General features: G+C 42.1%; 1 protein-coding gene across 2 annotated transcripts; it reads left to right on the top strand.

Annotated features, from left to right (window-relative positions):
• Positions 1–322: 322 nt before the first annotated feature.
• On the top strand, positions 323–22,597 carry LOC137287313 (transmembrane protein 50A-like). 2 transcript variants are annotated; one of them, XM_067819552.1, is made up of 7 exons: positions 341–658; positions 6,663–6,744; positions 6,904–6,928; positions 13,458–13,531; positions 14,108–14,200; positions 14,418–14,478; positions 20,235–22,591. In XM_067819552.1, the coding sequence occupies exons 1-7, from the start codon at positions 560–562 to the stop codon at positions 20,278–20,280; spliced, it is 480 nt and encodes a 159-aa protein (XP_067675653.1). In that variant the 5' UTR covers positions 341–559; the 3' UTR covers positions 20,281–22,591. The 2 variants fall into 2 exon arrangements, with proteins under 2 accessions (XP_067675654.1, XP_067675653.1); XM_067819553.1 differs by lacking the exon at positions 6,904–6,928 and having other exon boundaries at positions 323–658; positions 6,663–6,775; positions 13,464–13,531; positions 20,235–22,597.
• Positions 22,598–22,891: the final 294 nt, after the last annotated feature.

Below are 22,891 nucleotides of genomic sequence, written 5' to 3'. Positions count from 1 at the left end.
CACATAGAACAGGGATAATGAAAATGAAAGCCAGTGATGTATAACAGGCCGACTTGAAACATTTCTACAACTCTACTGTACTAATACTGACAACAGCTATTTGACTTAAACCGAATTGGCAAAATAGATCACTTCTCATCTTCTACATGTTGATTTTCAGTGGCCATAAAACTCAGCGAATTTAGTCAGCAGTTGAAAATAAATCGGGCTCAATTATTGGCGGCACTGGTTACGTAATGTAGATGTGGTTAAAGGAACTTTTTGTATTTCACCCATTAAAATATCATATTCCATGGACTATTTCTACTTTTTAAAATAACCGCATACCGGAAGTAATATGGCGGACATGTTTTGTGTTTGTAAATAGACTGCAAACACTGTCACAAGATTGTGTGTAATCGAAGCCTCGGTACCGTCTGTCTGCAAATCTGTTGGTCGAAGATCATTAGTCGAGGTGTCCTGAAACACAGATTAGACTAATCGAGTGGTTATTTAGACATCGGCGACCGGTGACTCCCACAAAGTTTCGTCTCTGTTTGACACACCTCAGCTAACCAGAATGTCAGGATTTTTAGACAACTGTCAAGTACCACGATGCGATTGCATAGAACTCGGCGAAAGGCGGAATATGGTTGCTTCTATCATATCTGGTATAATGGTAAGGCTGTGTCTTCGTATATCAAAAACACAATGACTCGCGTTTAGGTTTATGAATGGTGGACTTGGTAGTACTACACTACAGGCTCAGGTGGGTGATGCTGATAGTCGGCATCACGTATTTGTGCCAGTGTGGTCGACACTTCATTCTTGGATGCATTCAAACACATTTTGTTGCCGTAATTTTTGCTCAGAATAATACATGACAATCAAGAATCAGTGCCAGACTCGTTATCCACATACATAAAAAGTAAATAATTCCTACAATCATGTCAATATCGTCCATATGCGACTGCAAGCAGAAATTTCTTTTTTTCAGATATTGTTTTGAAAGAGTGTAACGTATGAATCTATGATCAATATTTGCAACCGATAGTTATATGTAGAGTGCCTAATTCATCAGAAATTGAGAGCATTTGTTTTGAGTATTGCCTTCTGTAGCCATGTTTTGTAAGGAAATGTGAGGTAACGTTGTTAAAGTGTTGAAGTTTATGACTTTAGTCAGTTGCCATTAACTTTATCATGATGACTGTTTACTTGTCTGTGGTCTCATGTGGTTGGTCTGACAAACAGGTGGGGACATGTCAAAAGGGCCAAAGGATAAAAAGGTCAAAACTGAAAATGTCAAAAGGGCCAAAGGAAAGTCAAATGGGCCAACAGAAAGTTAAAGGGACCATAGACGTAAGTCAAAAGGACCAAACATTTAGAAAACAGTAAGCTTGAAGGAAATTTATTACAAGTTTTCAGTGTTCATGAATAGCGCCTGACAATCTGACAAATCCAGATGATTCACAATGGTCATATAGAAGCCTACAACCTGCTGGCCCCAGTGTCTGACTGAATATTTCACAATGACATTGTCTGAAGATGTTATTTGTGGCATGTCACACTTATTTGCTATTTATAAATCTCATGTTTGTTATTATAAAATATTAATAATTTCAATGCCAATTATAAGAAGTGTACTGTTAAATCTGAAATGTGTGTAAAATTTTATTTTATGGGTCCTGTGAATAGACATCTGAAACTTATGGGACCCAATGTTCTGTGACTTTGAAACACCATTCATGAACACTGAGTGTTGTCCTAAACATCCTAAACATATCAAGAGTGTCTCAGTGTTGTTTATTTTTAATAATCTCAAAGTGGTTAAGTGTTTACTTGATACCATACAACTGTTTGTGTGATGATTACACAAAGTCAGTAATCTAAAGAAGATTAACAGTAGTGATTAAAGGGGCACTGATGCGAAGCGGATAATGTTTCTCGCCAACGAATTACGAAACCAAACTGCAAATTGGTCAGCGCCCGCTCCCTCGACCGTGACGGACAAAGGGACTGGGCTCCTGTCCATATTAACAGAATTTCTTCACCTAAACAGTCCGGATGCCCATCATATGCCATTATTTAAAAATATCCACGGTATTCCTTGCCTGGTCGTTACAAAATATCCTAGCAGTGTAGTTTTTTTCAGATGCTTGGATGGTATAGTGACTGATCCAATTTGATCCTATTTCTATCGTCAATATTTAATCATGTTACGTGAAAATATGATGTCTACGTATACAGGCACGTTTCAGCCATTTGTTTCAGTCCGAAAGATTGCAAAGCTTTATATTTAGGTAGTTTTGAGTGTTAGTTCAGCTGTGATAGCAAATATCATACGTATATTTGGTAGCTATGGTAGCTACCCTGGTTTATTATTTATGATAATAAAACCACACAGTTGATTTATTTGAATTCGTAAACTAAAAACGATGACTTTGCCTTTGGTAGAGAAATCTGAAAATTTTCTTACGTAAAAAAACCCAGCTTATTACACATATTTACCCAAGTACACAGCAAATGCCAGTATGTATTCCTTATGTAATGAAGTTCCATTGGTATCCTCAAAACAGTTTCGGCCCATAAGTGTTTTCAGGCTGCTTGCGACACAGAGATTACATCTTCCTTGCTGTAACTCGCGTTTGATGGTGTAAACCTACACATGTTATTTGTCATCATTCTTTGGATGGTCAGTTAATGAATTTGTAACAGGTGTAATTAGTAGTAACATCACTTCGGTTACTCAACAAAGGTTCCCATTTGGCATTTCTCCTGTCTGGTGTAAATACTCAACATTATAAATTAAGTGAGTGAGTGAGTGAGTTTAGTTTTACGCCGCACTCAGCAATATTCCAGCTATATGGCGGCGGTCTGTAAGTAATCGAGTCTGGACCAGACAATTCAGTGATCAGCAACATGAGCATCGATCTGTGCAATTGGGAACCGATGACATGTGCCAACCAAGTCAGCGAGCCTGACCACCCGATCCCGTTAGTCGCCTCTTACGACAAGCTGAGTCGTCTTTAATGGCAAGCATGGGTTGCTGAAGGCCTTTATAAATTAAGGTCTGTAATGGCAAATGTATTGTATGTTATGTAATATGTGCATCTTAGTGATGCAAGAGGATTTATCAGCTGAGTTACAAAAACAAACATCGATCAAAGGATAAACCAATAACACACTGATTAATTAACTACTTTTATCTTCTAGCGGATTTGTCAAAAGGCTGTGTGTGTAGATATACTAATTCATACTGACTACACCCTGTCGTAAAGTGTAAAAACAACATCCTCCCTTCAAAGAATTGATTGATTGCTCATTATTGGTTAACTAAATTACTTAGAATGGCAGACATCATACAATTAGTTGCCAGGTGTGCTGTCTTGGGTGACCAATGAGAGGTTTATCAGTTTTTCACCAATGTGAAAGACGTGAAACGATGTGTTACTTTTTCGCAAATTAGACTTGTAAGACACACGACACAGAGCAGGATTATTTACCAGCTGCAGATGAATGGAATACAATTTCTTTTATGTGGGTATTGACGAATACATTCCTGAACAAGGTAGTATCCTGACATTGTTGCTATAAAATTAGTCTGTTTTAGATTCATTATTTGCATTTTGTTTGAATTTATTTGTTGTAGCATTCTGTAGAATCTATATGACAGAAAACACACACTAGATCGCGTATGTGTGTGAAATAGGATCCACATTGGCAGTCTATACAATCAGGGAGCCTATATAGAGGTAGGGTATCCCTGATACAATGTATAAATGTTGCTGTCATGTTAGAAATGTACTATAAGTATAAGCAGACCATGTGTTCTTTTAGTAATTTTCAAAATCATACAAACATACAATAAACTAATTAGGGTTATGAGATAAAATATAGAGACGTACACTGGCTTCGCTATTTTTCCGTCCTAATAGTTTTTTACTATTTCTACCACTGGCAGATGATTAACCTTCAAAGTGTTTCATTTGTTTTCACAATACATTTGTAATGAAGTAAAAGTGACTTCACCTTAGTTGATCTGTCTATAATTAAACTATCAATTGCGCACAAGTACTGCGCAGCAGAGGTCACGAACCAGCCACGAATTCTGGGATATCATCCGGGTACTCACGGGAGAAAAACAATAACAAAAGTTTACACCAGTCCGCGGAAATTGTTCCGCATTAGTGCCCCTTTAAGTGTTTATGTTATGGGTATAGTCAATCATACAACTGTTTCTGTAATGACTACAAGACGTTTTAAACAGACACAAATGTCAGGCACTAGTCAATAATCTAAACAAGATTAAGGTTTTATTTTGTTGTGAGGTTTAACAGACCTTACTGCAAAGGTGAATATGTTACTATTTCTACCAGTAATACATTCAAATGAAATAAATCACATTTTTATATGCGATGAATTGTTTTCGCGTAATTTAATTAGGAGATAAAGGCATTCTGTTTTCATTTTTATCTGTTGATTTAAGACCGGTAAATGTTTCATTCTATTCTAGCATGACTGACACGCGTTTGAAATCCGGACACTTTCGCACGCAAGAGCACAGAGTTGTGATGGGGCGTTTTTCCAGGAATCGATATGGAATCGCCCAACTCAAGAACAGGATGTGCAATGATTTAGACAAAACATTTGCAAAGTACAAGAACTTTATTTTGGATGCTCAAACAACTTGTTTGTGTCTCTTACATATGGATACAATGCTGTCAGTTACATAGTGTAGAACCCCTAAACAATTTTATACAATTATATGCAACCGACAAATCACCTCACCCCTAGAGTACATTACTATAGACTCGCCCATGACCTACAAGTAGGACAACTGTAAAGTGTTGTCGCTTCGAACTTTCAAACTTACTCACGGAAGTAATTATTAATCACCACGCTGCTGTTGCCAATTTGGAATAGACCAGACATGCCAGTTTTAATATTGGACAGGTTTATAGTAGATGTGGATGGGGCAACAACTGACGATGCAGCGGGGACCAAAGGCATCAGGTCAGGGATAGGCCGAGTGTTTTCATTGCCGATGTGAATGATGGCTGAGTAATGGCGTTTCTGTGCTGCTGATGAATCAGTGTTGTAGGATGATAAACTTTGATGGTTTTTGTGACCTGTTATTTTGACAATTTCTCTAGCCTCAACACCTGCATGTGATAAGAGTTTTACAGTGGTGGACCAAACACAATGGTTTGTGTACTGCTTACTAAGATCACATTTAACAGAGATTTGTTTATAATAATAAATTTCATTTTCATTTTAATTCATACTGTTTTGTGCTTTGTTTTGGAGTGGCAACCGTATGCAGTACAGTCTTGTACGACTGTTTTGTAGGGCGGTGTCGGGTATTACCAAACAAGCGGCCGTCACTGAACAAAATTCCATCCCCGCATATATAGATCTTGTGAGGTTCGTTTTGTGTATTTATTTGTGTTACGAGTGATGAAACACCGGGAGAATTACTAACTTAGCCGTGATGTGATGTTAGCAGTTATGTAATACCCGGCACCGCTCTATGTGAAATCTAGCGTTAATTCAATGACACTCAATGTGTGCCGAAATTCTGTTGTTGAAGAATTTCATTCGTACCACTTGATTCCAGTAGGTCGTCACCGAACCATTCCGGTTTTAGATCAAATTTCTCTTCTCCGAATATCTCAGAGAAGGTACCAAGGTGAAAATCACCTATGTCTAATTCAAACGACATGTTTGTTTACAAACAAAAAGGTCAGCGAGTGCTATGTATTCATTCGCAGATGAAGTGGTCGACGTGTAATTAGCGGCCCTTTGATTTAGGTTTAAGGACGGTCACGTGCAGCAGTCAACCAATCAGAATCGAATATCTCAAAATGTTGTGCTAGAATTAGTTGTGATTGGTCTCATCACTCAGAATGCTATATAAGATGAGCATTTCAAATACAATGACCATATCGTAATATATCATGGTATCAAATATTGTATACTTTAATTTCAGGACTATTTCAACTGTTGAGTGTATGATGATCACACCATAAATTATTACTTTTGTTCCTATTTACTCATTGATACAAATATAGTGAGTGAGTGAGTTTAGTTTTACACCGCACTCAGCAATATTCCAGCTGTATGGTGATGGTCTATAAATAATCGAGTCTGGACCAGACCATCCAGTAACCAACAACATGAGCATCAATCTGCACAACTGGGAACCGATGACATGTGTCAACCAAGTCAGTGAGTCTGACCACCCGATTCTACCTGGAGACCTTCACGGGTGATACAAATATAAGGAATAATAATAAGTATTAATATAATCAAACATATGAATATATATTACTAGTTAGTTTGTATGACAGTGTTGTTTTTTACCTGTGGCCCTTTTGAGTTTTTCAATTTTGGCCCTTTTGTCCTTTGGCCCTTTTGACTGCATCCTGAAGAGATCCACCATTTTTTATTTCCTCAATTCCTGAGCAAATCCACAATTTACAGAAATATCCTTAATGTCAGGAAGTTTGTTCATCATGTTCTTGCGACATTTTGATTTTTCTCCTTTTAACTTTTCAATGGAGTGATGGGTAAAATGAATGAAACCTAGAAAGTCTTGTAATGTTGAGTAGGTATCAGAATATCAGTAGTACTCAGTTCAATATTCATTCACAGTGGTTCCTAATTGTGTCCTGTCTTGTCAGTTTTTCAGTGGTTGGTGGATTGTGATCGATGCGGCTGCCGTATATCCTGACATGAAAGATTTCAACCATGCATACCACACACCTGGGGTCATCGGCACTGTGGCCTTTTTCCTGTAAGTATGACGTAACACACACCTGTGGTCATTGGTACTGTGGCCTTCTTCCTGTAAGTATGACGTAACACACACCTGTTGTCATTGGTACTGTGGCCTTCTTCCTGTAAGTATGACGTAACACACACCTGTGGTCATTGGTACTGTGGCCTTCTTCCTATATGACGTACCACCCACCTGTGGTCATTGGCAGTGTGGCCTTCTTCCTATATGACGTACCAACCACCTGTGGTCATTGGCACCTTGGCCTTCTTCCTGTATGACATACCACCCACCTGTGGTCATTGGCACTGTGGCCTTCTTCCTGTGAGTATGACGTAACACACACCTGTGGTTATTGGCACTGTGGCCTTCTTCCTGTAAGTATGACGTAACACACACCTGTGGTTATTGGCACTGTGGCTTTCTTCCTGTAAGTATGACATACCCCACTGTGGGGTCCTTGGCACCATGGCCTTCTCTCTGTTAGTATGACCTATCACACACCTGTGGTCATTGGCACTGTGGCCTTCTTCTGTAAGTATGACGTACCACACACTTGTAGTCATTGGCTCTGTGGCCTTCTTCCTGTAAGTATGACATACCACACACCTGTGGTCATTGGCACTGTGGCCTTCTTCCTGTAAGTATGACATACCCCACTGTGGGGTCCTTGGCACCATGACCTTCTTTCTGTAAGTATGACGTACCACACACCTGTGGTCATTGGCAGTGTGGCCTTCTTCATGTAAGTATGACGTACCACACACCTGTGGTCATTGGCACTGTGGCCTTCTTCCTGTAAGTGTGACATACCACACACCTGTGGTCATTGGCACTGTGGTCTTCTTCCTGTAAGTATGACGCAACACACACCTGTTGTCATTGGTACTGTGGCCTTCTTCCTGTAAGTATGATGTAACACACACCTGTGGTTTTTGGTACTGTGGCCTTCTTCCTGTATGACACAACACACACCTGTGGTCATTGGCACTGTGGCATTCTTTTGTAAGTATGACATACCAGCCACCTGTGGTCATTGGCACTGTGGTCTTCTTCTGTAAGTATGACATACCACACACCTGTGGTCATTGGCACTGTGGCCTTCTTCCTGTAAGTATGACATACCCCACTGTGGGGTCATTGGCTCTGTGACCTTCTTTCTGTAAGTATGACGTATCACACACCTGTGGTCATTGGCAGTGTGGCCTTCTTCCTGTAAGTATGACGTACCACACACCTGTGGTCATTGGCACTTTGGCCTTCTTCCTGTAAGTATGACATACCACCCACCTGTGGTCCTTGGCACCATGGCGTTTTTCTTGTAAGTATGACGTAACACACACCTGCGGTTATTGGCACTGTGGCCTTCTTCCTGTAAGTATGACGTAACACACACCTGTTGTCATTGCTACTGTGGCATTCTTCCTGTAAGTATGACGTAACACACGCCTGTGGTAATTGGTACTGTGACCTTCTTCCTGTATGACATAACATCCACCTGTGGTCATTGGCACTGTGGCCTTCTTCTGTAAGTATGACATACCAGCCACCTGTGGTCATTGGCACTGTGGTCTTCTTCCTGTATGACGTACCACCCACCTGTGGTCATTGGCACTGTGGCCTTCTTCCTGTAAGTATGACATACCCCACTGTGGGGTCCTCGGAACCGTGACCTTCTTTCTGTAAGTATGACGTACCACACACCTGTGGTCATTGGCACTGTGGCCTTCTTCCTGTAAGTATGACGTACCACCCATCTGTGGTCATTGGCACTGTGGCCTTCTTCCTGTAAGTATGACATACCCCACTGTGGGGTCCTTGGCACCGTGACCTTCTTTCTGTAAGTATGACGTACCACACACCTGTGGTCATTGGCTTTGTGGCCTTCTTAATGTAAGTATGATGTACCACACACCTGTGGTTATTGGTACTGTGGCCTTCTCTCTGTAAGTATGACATACCACCCACCTGTGGTCATTGGCACTGTGGCCTTCTTCCTGTAAGTATGACATACCACCCACCTGTGGTCATTGGCACTTTGGCCTTCTTCCTGTAAGTATGACATACCACCCACCTGTGGTCATTGGCACTGTGGCCTTCTTCCTGTAAGTATGACATACCACACACCTGTGGTCATTGGCACTGTGGCCTTCTTCCTGTAAGTATGACATACCCCACTGTGGGGTCCTCAACATCATGGCCTTCTTTCTGTTGGTATGACGTATCACACACCTGTGGTCATTGGCACTGTGGCCTTCTTCTGTAAGTATGACATACCCCCATTGTGGGGTCCTTGGCACCATGGCCTTCTTCCCGTAAGTATGACGTGCCATTCTCTAGGGTCATCAACACTGTGGTCTTCTTCCTGTAAGTATGGACCAGTGAGGGCAGAATAGGCCTTCAGCAACCCATGATTGCCATAAAAGGCGACTATGCTTGTCGTACGAGGTGACTAACGGGATCGGGTGGTCTGGCTTGCTGACTTGGGTGACACATGTCATCGGTTCCCAAATGTGCAGATTGATGCTCATGTTGTTGATCACTGGATTGACTGGTCCAGACTTGATTGTTTACAGACCGCCGCGATATAGCTGGAATATTGCTTAGTGCGGGGTGAAAATAAACTCACTCACTCACTCCTGTAAGTATGACATACCCCACTGTGGGGTCCTTGGCACCGTGACCTTCTTTCTGTAAGTATGACGTACCACACACCTGTGGTCATTGGCACTGTGGCCTTCTTCCTGTAAGTATGATGTACCACACACCTGTGATCATCTGCACTGTGGCCTTCTTCCTGTAAGTATGACGTACCACACACCTTAGGTCATCGGCATTGTGAACTTCTTTCTGTCAGTATGACGTACCCCACTCTGGAGTCATTGGCACTGTGGCCTTCTTCCTGTATGACATACCACCCACCTGTGGTCATTGTCACTGTGGCCTTCTTCCTGTAAGTATGACATACCCCACTGTGGGGTTCTTGGCACCATGGCCTTCTTTCTGTAAGTATGACGTAACACCCACCTGTGGTCAATGGTACTGTGGCCTTCTTCCTGCAAGTATGACGTAACACACACCTGTGGTCATTGGTACTGTGGCCTTCTTCCTGTATGACATTACACACACCTGTGGTCATTGGCACTGTGGCCTTCTTCCTGTATGACATACCCCACTGTGGGGTCCTCGGCACCGTGACCTTCTTTCTGTAAGTATGACGTACCACACACCTGTGGTTTTTGGTACTGTGGCCTTCTTCCTGTAGGTATGACATACCGCCCACCTGTGGTCATTGGCACTGTGGCATTCTTCCTGTAAGTATGACATACCACCCACCTGTGGTCATTGGCACTGTGGCCTTCTTCCTGTAAGTATGACATACCACACACCTGTGCTCATTGGCACTGTGGCCTTCATCCTTTAAGTATGACATACCCCACTGTGGGGTCCTCGACATCATGGCCTTCTTTCTGTTGGTATGACGTATCACACACCTGTGGTCATTGGCACTGTGGCCTTCTTCTGTAAGTATGACATACCCCCATTGTGGGGTCCTTGGCACCATGGCCTTCTTCCCGTAATTATGACGTGCCACTCTCTAGGGTCATCAACACTGTGGTCTTCTTCCTGTAAGTATGGACCAGTGAGGGCAGAATAGGCCTTCAGCAACCCATGATTGCCATTAAAGGCGACTATGCTTGTCGTACGAGGTGACTAACGGGATCGGGTGGTCTGGCTTGCTGACTTGGGTGACACATGTCATCGGTTCCCAAATGTGCAGATTGATGCTCATGTTGTTGATCACTGGATTGTCTGGTCCAGACTTGATTGTTTCCAGACCGCCGCGATATAGCTGGAATATTGCTGAGTGCGGGGTAAAACTAAACTCACTCACTCACTCCTGTAAGTATGACATACCCCACTGTGGGGTCCTCGGCACCGTGACCTTCTTTCTGTAAGTATGACGTACCACACACCTGTGGTCATTGGCAGTGTGGCCTTCTTCCTGTAAGTATGACGTAACACACCTGTGGTCATTGGTACTGTGGCCTTCTTCCTGTAAGTATGACGTAACACACACCTGTTGTCATTGGTACTGTGGCCTTCTTCCTGTAAGTATGACGTAACACACACCTGTGGTCATTGGTTCTGTGGCCTTCTTCCTGTATGACATAACACACACCTGTGGTCCTTGGCACTGTGGCCTTCTTTTGTAAGTATGACATACCAGCCACCCCTGGTCATTGGCACTGTGGTCTTCTTCCTGTATGACGTACCACCCACCTGTGGTCATTGGCACTGTGGCCTTCTTCCTGTAAGTATGACATACCCCACTGTGGGGTCCTCGGCACCGTGACCTTCTTTCTGTAAGTATGAGGTACCACACACCTGTGGTTATTGGTACTGTGGCCTTCTTCTGTAAGTATGACATACCACCCACCTGTGGTCATTGGCTCTGTGGCCTTCTTCCTGTAAGTATGACATACCGCCCACCTGTGGTCATTGGCACTGTGGCATTCTTCTTGTAGGTGTGACATACCACCCACCTGTGGTCATTGGCACTGTGGCCTTCTTCCTGTAAGTATGACATACCACACACCTGTGGTCATTGGCACTGTGGCATTCTTCCTGTAAGTATGACATACCACACATCTGTGGTCCTTGGCACTGTGGCCTTCTTCCTGTAAGTATGACATACCACCCACCTGTGGTCATTGGCACTGTGGCCTTCTTCCTGTAAGTATGACATACCCCACTGTGGGGTTCTCGACATCATGGCCTTCTTTCTGCTGGTATGACGTATCACACACCTGTGGTCATTGGCACTGTGGCCTTCTTCTGTAAGTATGATATACCCCCATTGTGGGGTCCTTGGCACCATGGCCTTCTTCCCGTAATTATGACGTGCCACTCTATAGGGTCATCAACACTGTGGTCTTCTTCCTGTAAGTATGGACCAGTGAGGGCAGAATAGGCCTTCAGCAACCCATGATTGCCATAAAAGGCGACTATGCTTGTCGTACGAGGTGACTAACGGGATCGGGTGGTCTGGCTTGCTGACTTGGGTGACATATGTCATTGGTTCCCAAATGTGCAGATTGATGCTCATGTTGTTGATCACTGGATTGACTGGTCCAGACTCGATTGTTTACAGACCACCGCAATATAGCTGGAATATTGCTGAGTGCGGCGTAAAACTAAACTCACTCACTCACTCCTGTAAGTATGACATACCCCACTGTGGGGTCCTTGGCACCGTGACCTTCTTTCTGTAAGTATGACGTACCACACACCTGTGGTCATTGGCACTGTGGCCTTCTTCCTGTAAGTATGACGTGCCCCACTCTGGAGTCATTGGCTGTGGTTGTCGGCAGTGTGGTCTTCGAGGGGTAATCCGTTTTACTGTACCTCCACAACAGCTGGGTTCTGAGAGTACTGTCACTATCAGTGTTATACATGTGACTGTTATATCCGTCGCTGTTTTAAGTGTTAGCATCATATCTCTCAGTCTTGTCTGTCACTCTCATACCTGTCAGTGTTAAGTGTGTCTGTCAGTGTCATATGTGTTAGTGTTATATCTGTCTGTGCTTTACATGCCAGTGTTATGCGTGTGAGTGTTATATGTGTCAATGTTATATTTGTTGGTGTTATTTCTTTTAGTGTTACATCTGCCACTGCTATACGTATCATTGTTATACCTGTGTTGTATATGTGTCAGTGTTTGTCAGTGTTATATCTGTCAATGCTATACAATTTAGTGTTATGCCTGTCAGTGTTATATATGTCAATGTTATATCTCTCAGTGCTATACATGTCAGTGTTGTTCATGTCCATGTTTCCTGTCGTTATGCAGATCTGTCAGTGTTATACCTGTCAGCGTTATACTTGTCAGTGTTATATTTGTCAATGTTATATCTCTCATTGCTATACATGTCAGTGTTGTTCATGTCCATGTTTTCTGTCATTATGCAGATCTGTCAGTGTTATGCCTATCTGTCATTGTTATGCCTATCTGTCAGTGTTATGATTTTCTGTCAGTGTTATGCCTATCTGCCACTGTTATACCGGTCAGTCTTATGCCTATCTGTCAGTGTTAATCTCCTCAGCAATATCTCATGTACCTGTATATAAACTGTTAAACCTACTCCTACCATATGCTTGAAAATGGTATGAGAATCCATATCGAAACGTCGCTATTGTGAAAATAAAGAAGTTGATCATCCATAAAATTTGTTCTGTCACCTTCAATGTTATACCTGTCAGTGTTTTGCCTATCTGTCAGTGTTTTGCCTATCTGTCAGTGTTACACCTACCTGTTAATGTTATGCCTACCTGTTAGTTTTATACCTGTTAGTGTTATGCCTATCTGTCAGTGTTATGCCTATCTGCTAGTGATATGCCTATTTGTCAGTGTTATACATGTTAGTGTTATGCCTATGCCTATCTGTCAGTGTTATAGCTGTCAGCATCATATGTCAGTGTTGTACTTGTCACTAGTGTCAGTGTTATATTTGTTAGTGTTATGCCTGCCTGTGTTATACCTGCCAGTGTTATGCCTCTCAATGTTTTTCATCTCAATGTTTTGCATGTCAGTGACCCAAAGATCCATGGATGATTGTTGTTGTTTTCCTAATTCGGAGCCTGGAGTACAATTCAAGGACCGAACATCTCGTGATTCTCACTTCTGTCTCATGATTACTTTCAGGATAAACTCGGTGTCAAATGGTCAGATTCGTGGGGAGAGCTACACGAACGGCTGTATGGGACAAACAGGTAGGACCTCAATATATAGATAGAATGTGTGTATTAACTTGTTATTGACAGATGGGATGTATTCTGTTTATGGATTGCTGGTTTTCAACAGATGGAGTGTCAGTGTGTTTATGAATTGACAGATTTCTGACTAATGGTATGTAAATGTGTGTGTATTCTTGTGTTAGTGACAGATGGGATATCACTGTGTGTGTGTATTGCAGGTTTCTGACAAGTGGGATGTTACGTGTGTGTGGATTGGCTGGTTTCTGGTGTGTGTGCGTGTGCATGTGCGTGTGTGTGTGTGTGTGACTTCCCTTCACTGACAGATGGGATGTGAATGTTCGTGTGGATTATCTGGTTTCTGACATTGGTGTGTGTGTGTGTGTGTCTGTGACTGTGTGTGTGTGGATTGGGTGGTTTCTGATGGAAGGGATGTCAATGTGTGTGTGCATTGGCTGGTTTCTTACAGCGTGATAGTGTGCCTCCCACTCATTTATTAATTTCCAAGACATGGATCCCTGTACTCAGTCCCTTCTTGTTCTTTCCGTTATTCCTTGGCCCCACTCACTGACTGAAGGTGTATCATGTTTACAGGAGCTCGCATCTGGTTGTTCTTTGGTTTCCTACTGGGCTTTGGTGCTTTGATTGCTGCATCCTGGATCTTGTTTGGCTTCTACGTTGTCCAGTGTAAGTCCTGCTGTGACCCTCAAGAAACATGGCACTTAAGATTAGTTGTGATATGTCTTGTCATTAGGTTGCAGCACAAATATGTATGTATATAAATCTAGTATCTGACAAGTCATTGATTAGTACAGTATAAATGTTGATGACATCTGGCAAGGACTACAGGAATGTGTGGTGATGATTCTTGGGGCCTTCTCAATAGGATTCTTTTGATTTCCAGTTGCAACTCCTGACTGGCCTGGCATTGCTGTCTTCCTACAAAATGCACTCATATTTTTCAGGTAATGTTTCACTAACAACTAATTTTCTGCCACACAAAACACAAAGGGCTTATTCTTATCATCATGTTGAATTGTTTGATTTTTATTCTAGCAGTGTGTGATTACAAGATTAAGCATACAACTTTATACAACTTAGTGCCTACTGTTTGTGTTGAACTGAAGACTTACTTTACAATACATGACGGGTAAAACATACTGTTCAGCTAGAGGGAGACAACTCTTCCAACCCAAATGTAATGAAATGGCATGAAATTAGACACTTGACAAGAACCTAGGATTTGTTTTGATATAAAATATTTAAACTGAGGCTGAATTATATATATTTTCCACAGTGGCTATGCGTTCCATCTTCATTCCTTTGCCACACAAGTAGACCAGGTGCTGGTTGTAGACACATGTGAATTATTGTGAATTGTTGTTATTTTTTTCCTACATTTAGAATACAGCACCACAAATTTTACAAACATGTCGTAATACTCTTTTACGTAATTATAAGTGATTTTGGTCCAAAGCACATTCTCAAAACAATGCCCTGTGACGCCGGCATAGCAACAAGATAGTCAAGTTCAGCAAGTGCATATAAGCTCCACACACTGATGTTTCATCTCTACTAGCTATGTCATTGCCTGTTGCGAGTTTCCAATACAGTGTCTTTCTCGGATTGCTGTAAAAAGGAAATTGAATCATTACACTGAAATAGAGATTTTGAATTTTATCCTCTCTCTCGGTATACTCTTCTGTCTCTTGATTCCACACTGAGTGGAATGATGTCAACTTTTCTCTCACTAAGCCTCTCTTGTCCATCCACCCATCACTTTCTGTCTTCATTTTAAGACAGCTTCCCAACTCTCATGTAAGGCATTCAACATGCATCCCAAAATAACCATGTGATTACCTTCAAGTCATTATTCTGTTTCTTGTCGTGCACTAGTGTGGATGTGTGTTATTTTCGCATCAACACAGGGAACGCCGAACTATAGAAGAGGAAAAGGTGTACACATTGAAACTTGTTTTTTTCTGCTAATGATCCACATACCTAGTGTCGATTGCGTGCGTCAGTGCAAATGGGAATCTAGATGTGGGAAGTGTAAAGAAGAATTTGGTGTCCATACGAAGGCTTGTGCTCATTGTTTCACGGATCGGGCTTGTCATTCTGGGGCAGTTGAAGGTCCTAGTCCAAGCAAGAAGGGGAAATTCAAATGCCTAGTGTTATCAGCTTGATGTTCTTGTTCTCCACTGTCAAACAATGAAGATTTTATGCAAGCTTCATTGGATTGCTATCTTTCTGACATATTTACACAACTTGCTGGGACAACCTGATCATACCTTCACCATACCACCGTTGTCCACAATTCTTGGGCCGTATGAAAAGGAATATTTGCAGCTTTTCCCAGTATTTGCTGCCTCAAAAGATTGCCGCAGTCTTTGCAAATGCCTTTTCATTCCACTTTCCTCTACATCCTGAGCAGAAGTGTCTCGGACCACATGATCCTTTTGGATGAGAACCACCATCCTATGGGCTTATACCTTTGCTGGATCACCACCTCTGACTGCTTCCAATACCCATGAGACTCAGGCGTTGGCATCTACGATCAATCTTCACAGCAACTGTTCCCTTCATTCCATTATGGAGGGAAGCTTCTGGCGAGACGGTGTTCTCTTCCCACTACCTGCATGACCTCTTGGTCATAGATGTTCAAGGCCTGCACCAGTTTGGTCCTGTCATCCTTGCACAGCAGCTATCTACAGTCCAACAACGCCGATAGGAGATAGTACCTTGTGGTCATTGATCTACTTGTAATTTTGAGAATATAAGTCTGAACCTGGCCTTATGCTTTTCTTTGTTTATGGGTTAGAATTCCTTCACTTAAGTTCTAGCACTGAGACACAGAGATACTACCTCCGCGGGGGTTAAATAAATCCTGAGCATGATTCTGTATCACGATGTGGAAGGGTTCGATTTTGAAACAGTCCCTGACCTCTACTTTTCAAAGCAGTTGTGTCAGTAGAGTGTGTCATTCCCGAATTCCAGTGGTTTTCGTAGCGTTCTGACACCAAAGTTGCCAGGCATATCCTTTGATAAAGTTTATTTAAAGGAGTGAGGGTCAATTTGAATTTTGATGGTCTTCTGGAATGGAACGTTAAAATTTGGAGTTTTCCGAGTTGTACTTCTTTTTCACCAATCCTTGGTCATTGTCTCTGGGGGTTTTCTCGAAGCAGGGTCTGGCCCAATTTTTGTCTATGACTTTAATTTACTGGGTTACATTGAATAGTAAAGAATGCATTACACTAGACACGTGAGCCATTTTTGTGCCAATTCAGTCAGTGTATTCTAGTTATTAGAATTATTTCAAGGGGTTAGGGTTTAGGATTTGGGTTAGGGTAAGGGTAAGGGACCTAATCCAGTATAGTAGGGTTAGGTTAGGGTTAGGGTAAGGGTAAGGGACCTAATCCAGTGTAGTAGGGTTAGGTTAGGGTAAGGGTAAGGGACCTAATCCAGTATAGTAGGGTTAGGTTAGGGTAAGGGTAAGGGACCTAATCCAGTATAGTAGGGTTAGGGTAAGGGTAAGGGACCTAATCCAGTATAGTAGGGTTAGGGTAAGGGTAAGGGACCTAATCCAGTATAGTAGGGTTAGGGTAAGGGTAAGGGACCTAATCCAGTATAGTAGGGTTAGGGTTAGGGTTAGGGACCTAATCCAGTATAGTAGGGTTAGGGTAGGGGACCTAATCCAGTCAGGGTTAGGGTTAGGGTAAGGGTAAGGGACCTAATCCAGTATAGTAGGGTTAGGGTAAGGGTAAGGGACCTAATCCAGTATAGTAGGGTTAGGGTTAGGGTAAGGGACCTAATCCAGTATAGTAGGGTTAGGGTTAGGGTAAGGGACCTAATCCAGTATAGTAGGATTAGGGTAAGGGACCTAATCCAGTATAGTAGGGTTAGGGTAAGGGTAGGGGACCTAATTCAGTATAGTAGGGTTAGGGTTAGGGTAAGGACCTAATCCAGTATAGTAGGGTTAGGGTTAGGGTAAGGGTAAGGGACCTAATCCAGTATAGTAGGGTTAGGGTAAGGGTAAGGGACCTAATCCAGTATAGTAGGGTTAGGGTTAGGGTAAGGGTAAGGGACTTAATCCAGTATAGTAGGGTTAGGGTAAGGGTAAGGGACCTAATCCAGTATAGTAGGGTTAGGGTTAGGTTAGGGTTAGGGTAAGGGACCTAATCCAGTATAGTAGGGTTAGGGTAAGGGTAAGGGACCTAATCCAGTATAGTAGGGTTAGGGTTAGGGTAAGGGTAAGGGACCTAATCCAGTATAGTAGGGTTAGGGTAAGGGTAAGGGACCTAATCCAGTATAGTAGGGTTAGGGTTAGGGTTAGGGACCTAATCCAGTATAGTAGGGTTAGGGTAAGGGACCTAATCCAGTATAGTAGGGTTAGGGTTAGGGTTAGGGACCTAATCCAGTATAGTAGGGTTAGGGTAAGGGACCTAATCCAGTATAGTAGGGTTAGGGTAAGGGTAGGGGACCTAATCCAGTATAGTAGGGTAAGGGTAAGGGTAGGGGACCTAATCCAGTCAGGGTTAGGGTTAGGGTAAGGGTAAGGGACCTAATCCAGTATAGTAGGGTTAGGTTAGGGTTAGGGTAAGGGACCTAATCCAGTATAGTAGGGTTAGGGTAAGGGTAAGGGACCTAATCCAGTATAGTAGGGTTAGGGTTAGGGTAAGGGACCTAATCCAGTATAGTAGGGTTAGGGTAAGGGACCTAATCCAGTATAGTAGGTACATGTCTGGTGTAATGCATGAGTACCATTTTTTGTTCCTCCTTTTGCATTTTTAAGTTCCCTTTCACTTGCTACATTTGTTCTGTAATGATTCGAAGTGTAACTCACACTTGTGCCGTCATTAGACATGCCATTCCTCAGCATGATCCTCAGCGTGGTCCTTACTATGTTCCCTTACAATACTTTTCTGTCACAAAAGCACCAAATGATTTTTATACAAGCATGTCATTCATACATGCACCATGAAATCGACGTCTGAGGTCAACAACTGTTTTCAGATCGAGCCATATCAGCTTATTCCACGCCACATTGTATCTTGTAGATTACAGAATAAGGTGACTGTCCCAAATGGCATAACGGCCATTCAGCAGCCATCCATAGATTATTATCATGAGACACCATGTCTATTCGTAACCTTCGAAATAGTCCGTAACCTATTTGACTCTCTCCGTTAATTTCTGTGACATCACAGGTATGACTCACTAAATGTACATATTGTGCAACAGTGTGGACATAGTTCAGTCTGGCTAACAATCCGAAGGTCACGGGTTCATGTCCGAGGTGTTCTCACAAACTAGTTGCCTGTCTCAATAACATGTAATCTACAACAGAGATTGTCCTCGAAGTCATGGTGCTGTATTCTAAAGGTGCTCCGTTATTTGATTTGTCTCTAGTAATGGAAAATAGTATTTCTTTGTGGAAGCTTAGTAGTAATTATAAAAATACAAGTGATCCCAGAAGTCTTTCTTGACACAGGTGGACTTGACATTGTTAGTTGACAGAGATGGACAAGGTATTGTTGGTAGTCACAGGTGGACTTTGTTCAGTTAGCAGACACAGGTGGACTTTTTATTACTAGTAGTCACAGGTGGACTAGGCATTGTTAGTAGACACAGATGGACTGGGTATTGTTAGTAGACAAGATGGACTTTATATTGTTAGTAGACACAAGTGGACTTGGTATTATGAGTAGACACAGGTGCCCATGGTTTTGTTAGTAGACAAAGGTGGACATGGTATTGCTAGTAAACACAGGTGGACATGGTATTGCTAGTTGACACCGGTGGACATGGTGTTATTAGTAGACACAGGTGCCCATGGTTTTGTTAGTAGACACAGGTAGACATGGTATTGCTAGTAGACACAGGTGGACATGGTATTGCTAGTAGACACAGGTGGACATGGTATCTTTAGGACATTGATAGACTTGGTATTGTTAGTAGACACAGGTGGACATGGAATTGTTACCAGACATGGATTTGGTATTGTTGGTAGACATAGGTGGACTCAGTATTGTCATTAGACACATGTGGACATGGTATTGTTAGTAGACACAGGTGGATTTTGTATTGTTTGTGGACACACATGGGCTTGGTATAATTAGTAGACACAGGTGGACCTTATGTAGTTAGCAGACACATGTAGACTTGGTATTGTCAGTAGACGCAGGTAGAGTGTGTCTTTTTACTAGACAGAAATAGACTTGGTATCATTAGTAGACACAGGTGGATTCGGTATTGCCATTAGACACATGTGAACTGTGTTTTGTTATTTGACACAGGTGGAGTTGGTATTGTTATTAGATACAGGTGGGCTTGGTATTGTTATTAGACACATGTGGACTTGGTATTGTTTTTGGACACAGGAGGACTTGGTATTTTTAGTAGACACATGTGGACTTGGTATTGTTTTTGGACACAGGAGGACTTGGTATTGTTAGTAGACACATGTGAACTTGGTATTGTTTTTGGACACAGGAGGACTTGGTATTGTTAGTAGACACATGTGGACTTGGTATTGTTTTTGGACACAGGAGGACTTGGTATTGTTAGTAGACACAAGTGAAACCCATACTGTTTTAACATTAAGGTGAATTGTGACATGCCTATTGGCACAGGAGAACCCTCTATTGTTTATGCAAAATTATGAGTAGGAGAATGATAAAGCTTTCTTCTCACTGTGAAAATATTTCTTTTGTTTTTGCAGTTCAATTGTATTCAAGTTTGGTCGCACTGAGGACCTGTGGGGGTGAGTTGTGTGTCTGTCTGACCAGCTGGACAAGAGATAGCTGCCAATGGAGGCTGAGACCACAGATTCAACCATGAATCATTGTTTACACTGAAGCCCACAGAAACAACCATTACTTTGAACTGCTTATATATGATGTTACCGAAATGTCTTCTTCAGCTGATCTGGAAATTGAATGTGAATAATTTATGGACATTTCATGATATTGATGAATATTTTCAAATATTCAGACAATGTTTTGTAGGATTTCCACATGTGTTGCTTGTTCATTGTATTGAGAACCTCCTGGATTCGTCAGCAGTTGTATGAAGACATAACCAACAGAGGAAAATACAATGACATCACATCTGTGACATGCCTTTGTCTTCTCTGATTCATGTTGTGTGATTGTGAAATACTTCTCTGTGTGTTTTTTATCTTCAAAGATTCTGTTCCCATAACTCATGTCTGTATATAGTCTGATCCTATTATTACTGTTTCTCCGCACAACCCAGTGTATCCTGTACCTTACTTATCTGCTTGTATCTATCTGATGTGCTGCTTCTCTCTCTTGTGTCTATATGGTCAATCTACGTGGTTGGTCTACATGGTCAGTCTATATGGTCAATCTATGTGGTTGGTCTACATGGTCAGTCTATATGGTGTGTCTACGTGGTCAGTCTACGTAGTTGGTCTACGTGGTCAGTCTATATGGTCTGTCTACGTGGTCTGTCTACGTGGTTGGTCTACATGGTCAGTCTATATGGTCTCTCTACGTGGTCTGTCTACGTGGTCTGTCTACGTGGTCTGTCTACATGGTTGGTCTACATGGTCAGTCTACGTGGTCTGTCTACGTGGTCAGTCTATGTAATAGGTCTACATGGTCTGTCTACGTGGTCTGTCAGCGTGATCAGTCTATGTAATAGGTCTACATGGTCTGTCTACGTGGTCTGTCTACGTGGTCAGTCTATGTATTAGGTCTACATGGTCTGTCTACGTGGTCTGTCTACGTGGTCAGTCTATGTAATAGGTCTACGTGGTCTGTCTACGTGGTCAGTCTATGTAATAGGTCTACATGGTCTGTCTACGTGGTCAGTCTGTGTAATAAGTCTACATGGTCTGTCTACGTGGTCAGTCTATGTAATAGGTCTACATGGTCTGTCTACGTGGTCAGTCTGTGTAATAGGTCTACATGGTCTGTCTACGTGGTCAGTCTATGTAATAGGTCTACATGGTCTGTCTACGTGGTCAGTCTATGTAGTAGGTCTACATGGTCTGTCTACGTGGTCAGTCTGTGTAATAGGTCTACATGGTCTGTCTACGTGGTCAGTCTATGTAATAGGTCTACATGATCTGTCAAAATGGTTGGTTTACATGGTTAGTCTTCATGAACTACCTGTACTTTGTGTCTGTATCTGCTGTATCTATATGAGGTCTGCCTGGTTTTGTTCATCAGGTCTGTCTACCTAGTTTAGTTTATCTGGCTATGTTAGGAGCTGGTTTATGTATTTTGTCAATGGTGAACATTGTTTCACCATCAGAAACAAGAATCCTATTGGTAAACTAGCAATATAGGTTGTTCACTGGTCACGAGGGGGACAGGGGTTGAGGTATCCTCAATGTTTCTTTATGCCCAAGTCCTTCCTCTTTGAATTGATCTGAGAAATGTTAAACGTAGTCATTTTCCAACAGACATTGTGTGATTCTCCAAGCCAGTGTCAAATTAGAAATGTGACATGCCATACACAGATTTAGTCCATGTGTGAAACAACATGAAGAATCAACTGCAGGCATCACAAGACATGTTCATGACTTGGGGCCCCTTTCACAAAGCTCTCATAAGCCTAAGGTCTCGTAACTTCTCTCGTAGCATTCCTACTTCTATGTTACAGTATAGGAGGTACGAATGTTACGAGAAAAGTTACGAGATCTTAGGCTTACGAGAGCTTTGTGAAACGGGGCCCAGGTCCCTGCTTGTATCAGTAATTGCGTCAGTGCTTGTGTCAGTTCTTGTAACAGTGCTTGTGCATGTCCTACACTGGATTCACACCTGACAGAATGTTTGTATCCATGGCAACACCTGCAGTCAAAAGATGTAAACGACATTCATCAACAGAGTTTGTGTCCATGGCAAGATGTGGAAATGACCTGATTCTGACTCACCAGTGCTTGTGTCTGTGGCCTTGCATGGGTAGAGATGGACCTCATGTCCTCTGTGTAGCTGAGCTACAGTGGAATTATGTTTTTTTTTGTAATTTTGTCTTAAAATATTTGTAATATAAAAAATATAATAAAAGTTGTTTCATCAAAGCATTTAGCTCCAAATGCTACTGTCAATGTGAGTGTGCGTTACAGGTGTCAATCTGTCATTCATCTGTGATATGTGAAGGTATGGGTTAGAATTGGCCTTCTGTATCTCATGTTTGTCATGAGAGGGGACTATCAGGATCAGGTGGTCAGGCTCGCTGACTTAGTTGACACATGGATTTTCTGATCCTGACTCGATTATTTACAGACCACCGCCATATTGCTAGAATAATGTGACGCAAAACTCACTCACTCACTCATTCATCTGTGAGTCAATTTCTTCTCTAAATCTACTGAACACATCTGAAAGTCCAGCAGTTTCTTCTCTA

Source organism: Haliotis asinina, chromosome 6 (assembly GCF_037392515.1).
Source record: "Haliotis asinina isolate JCU_RB_2024 chromosome 6, JCU_Hal_asi_v2, whole genome shotgun sequence".
In the NCBI taxonomy this organism is placed as follows: Eukaryota; Metazoa; Mollusca; class Gastropoda; order Lepetellida; family Haliotidae; genus Haliotis; species Haliotis asinina.
Note: the sequence above shows the minus strand (reverse complement) of the source record. Positions and strands in the feature narration are given on the sequence as shown.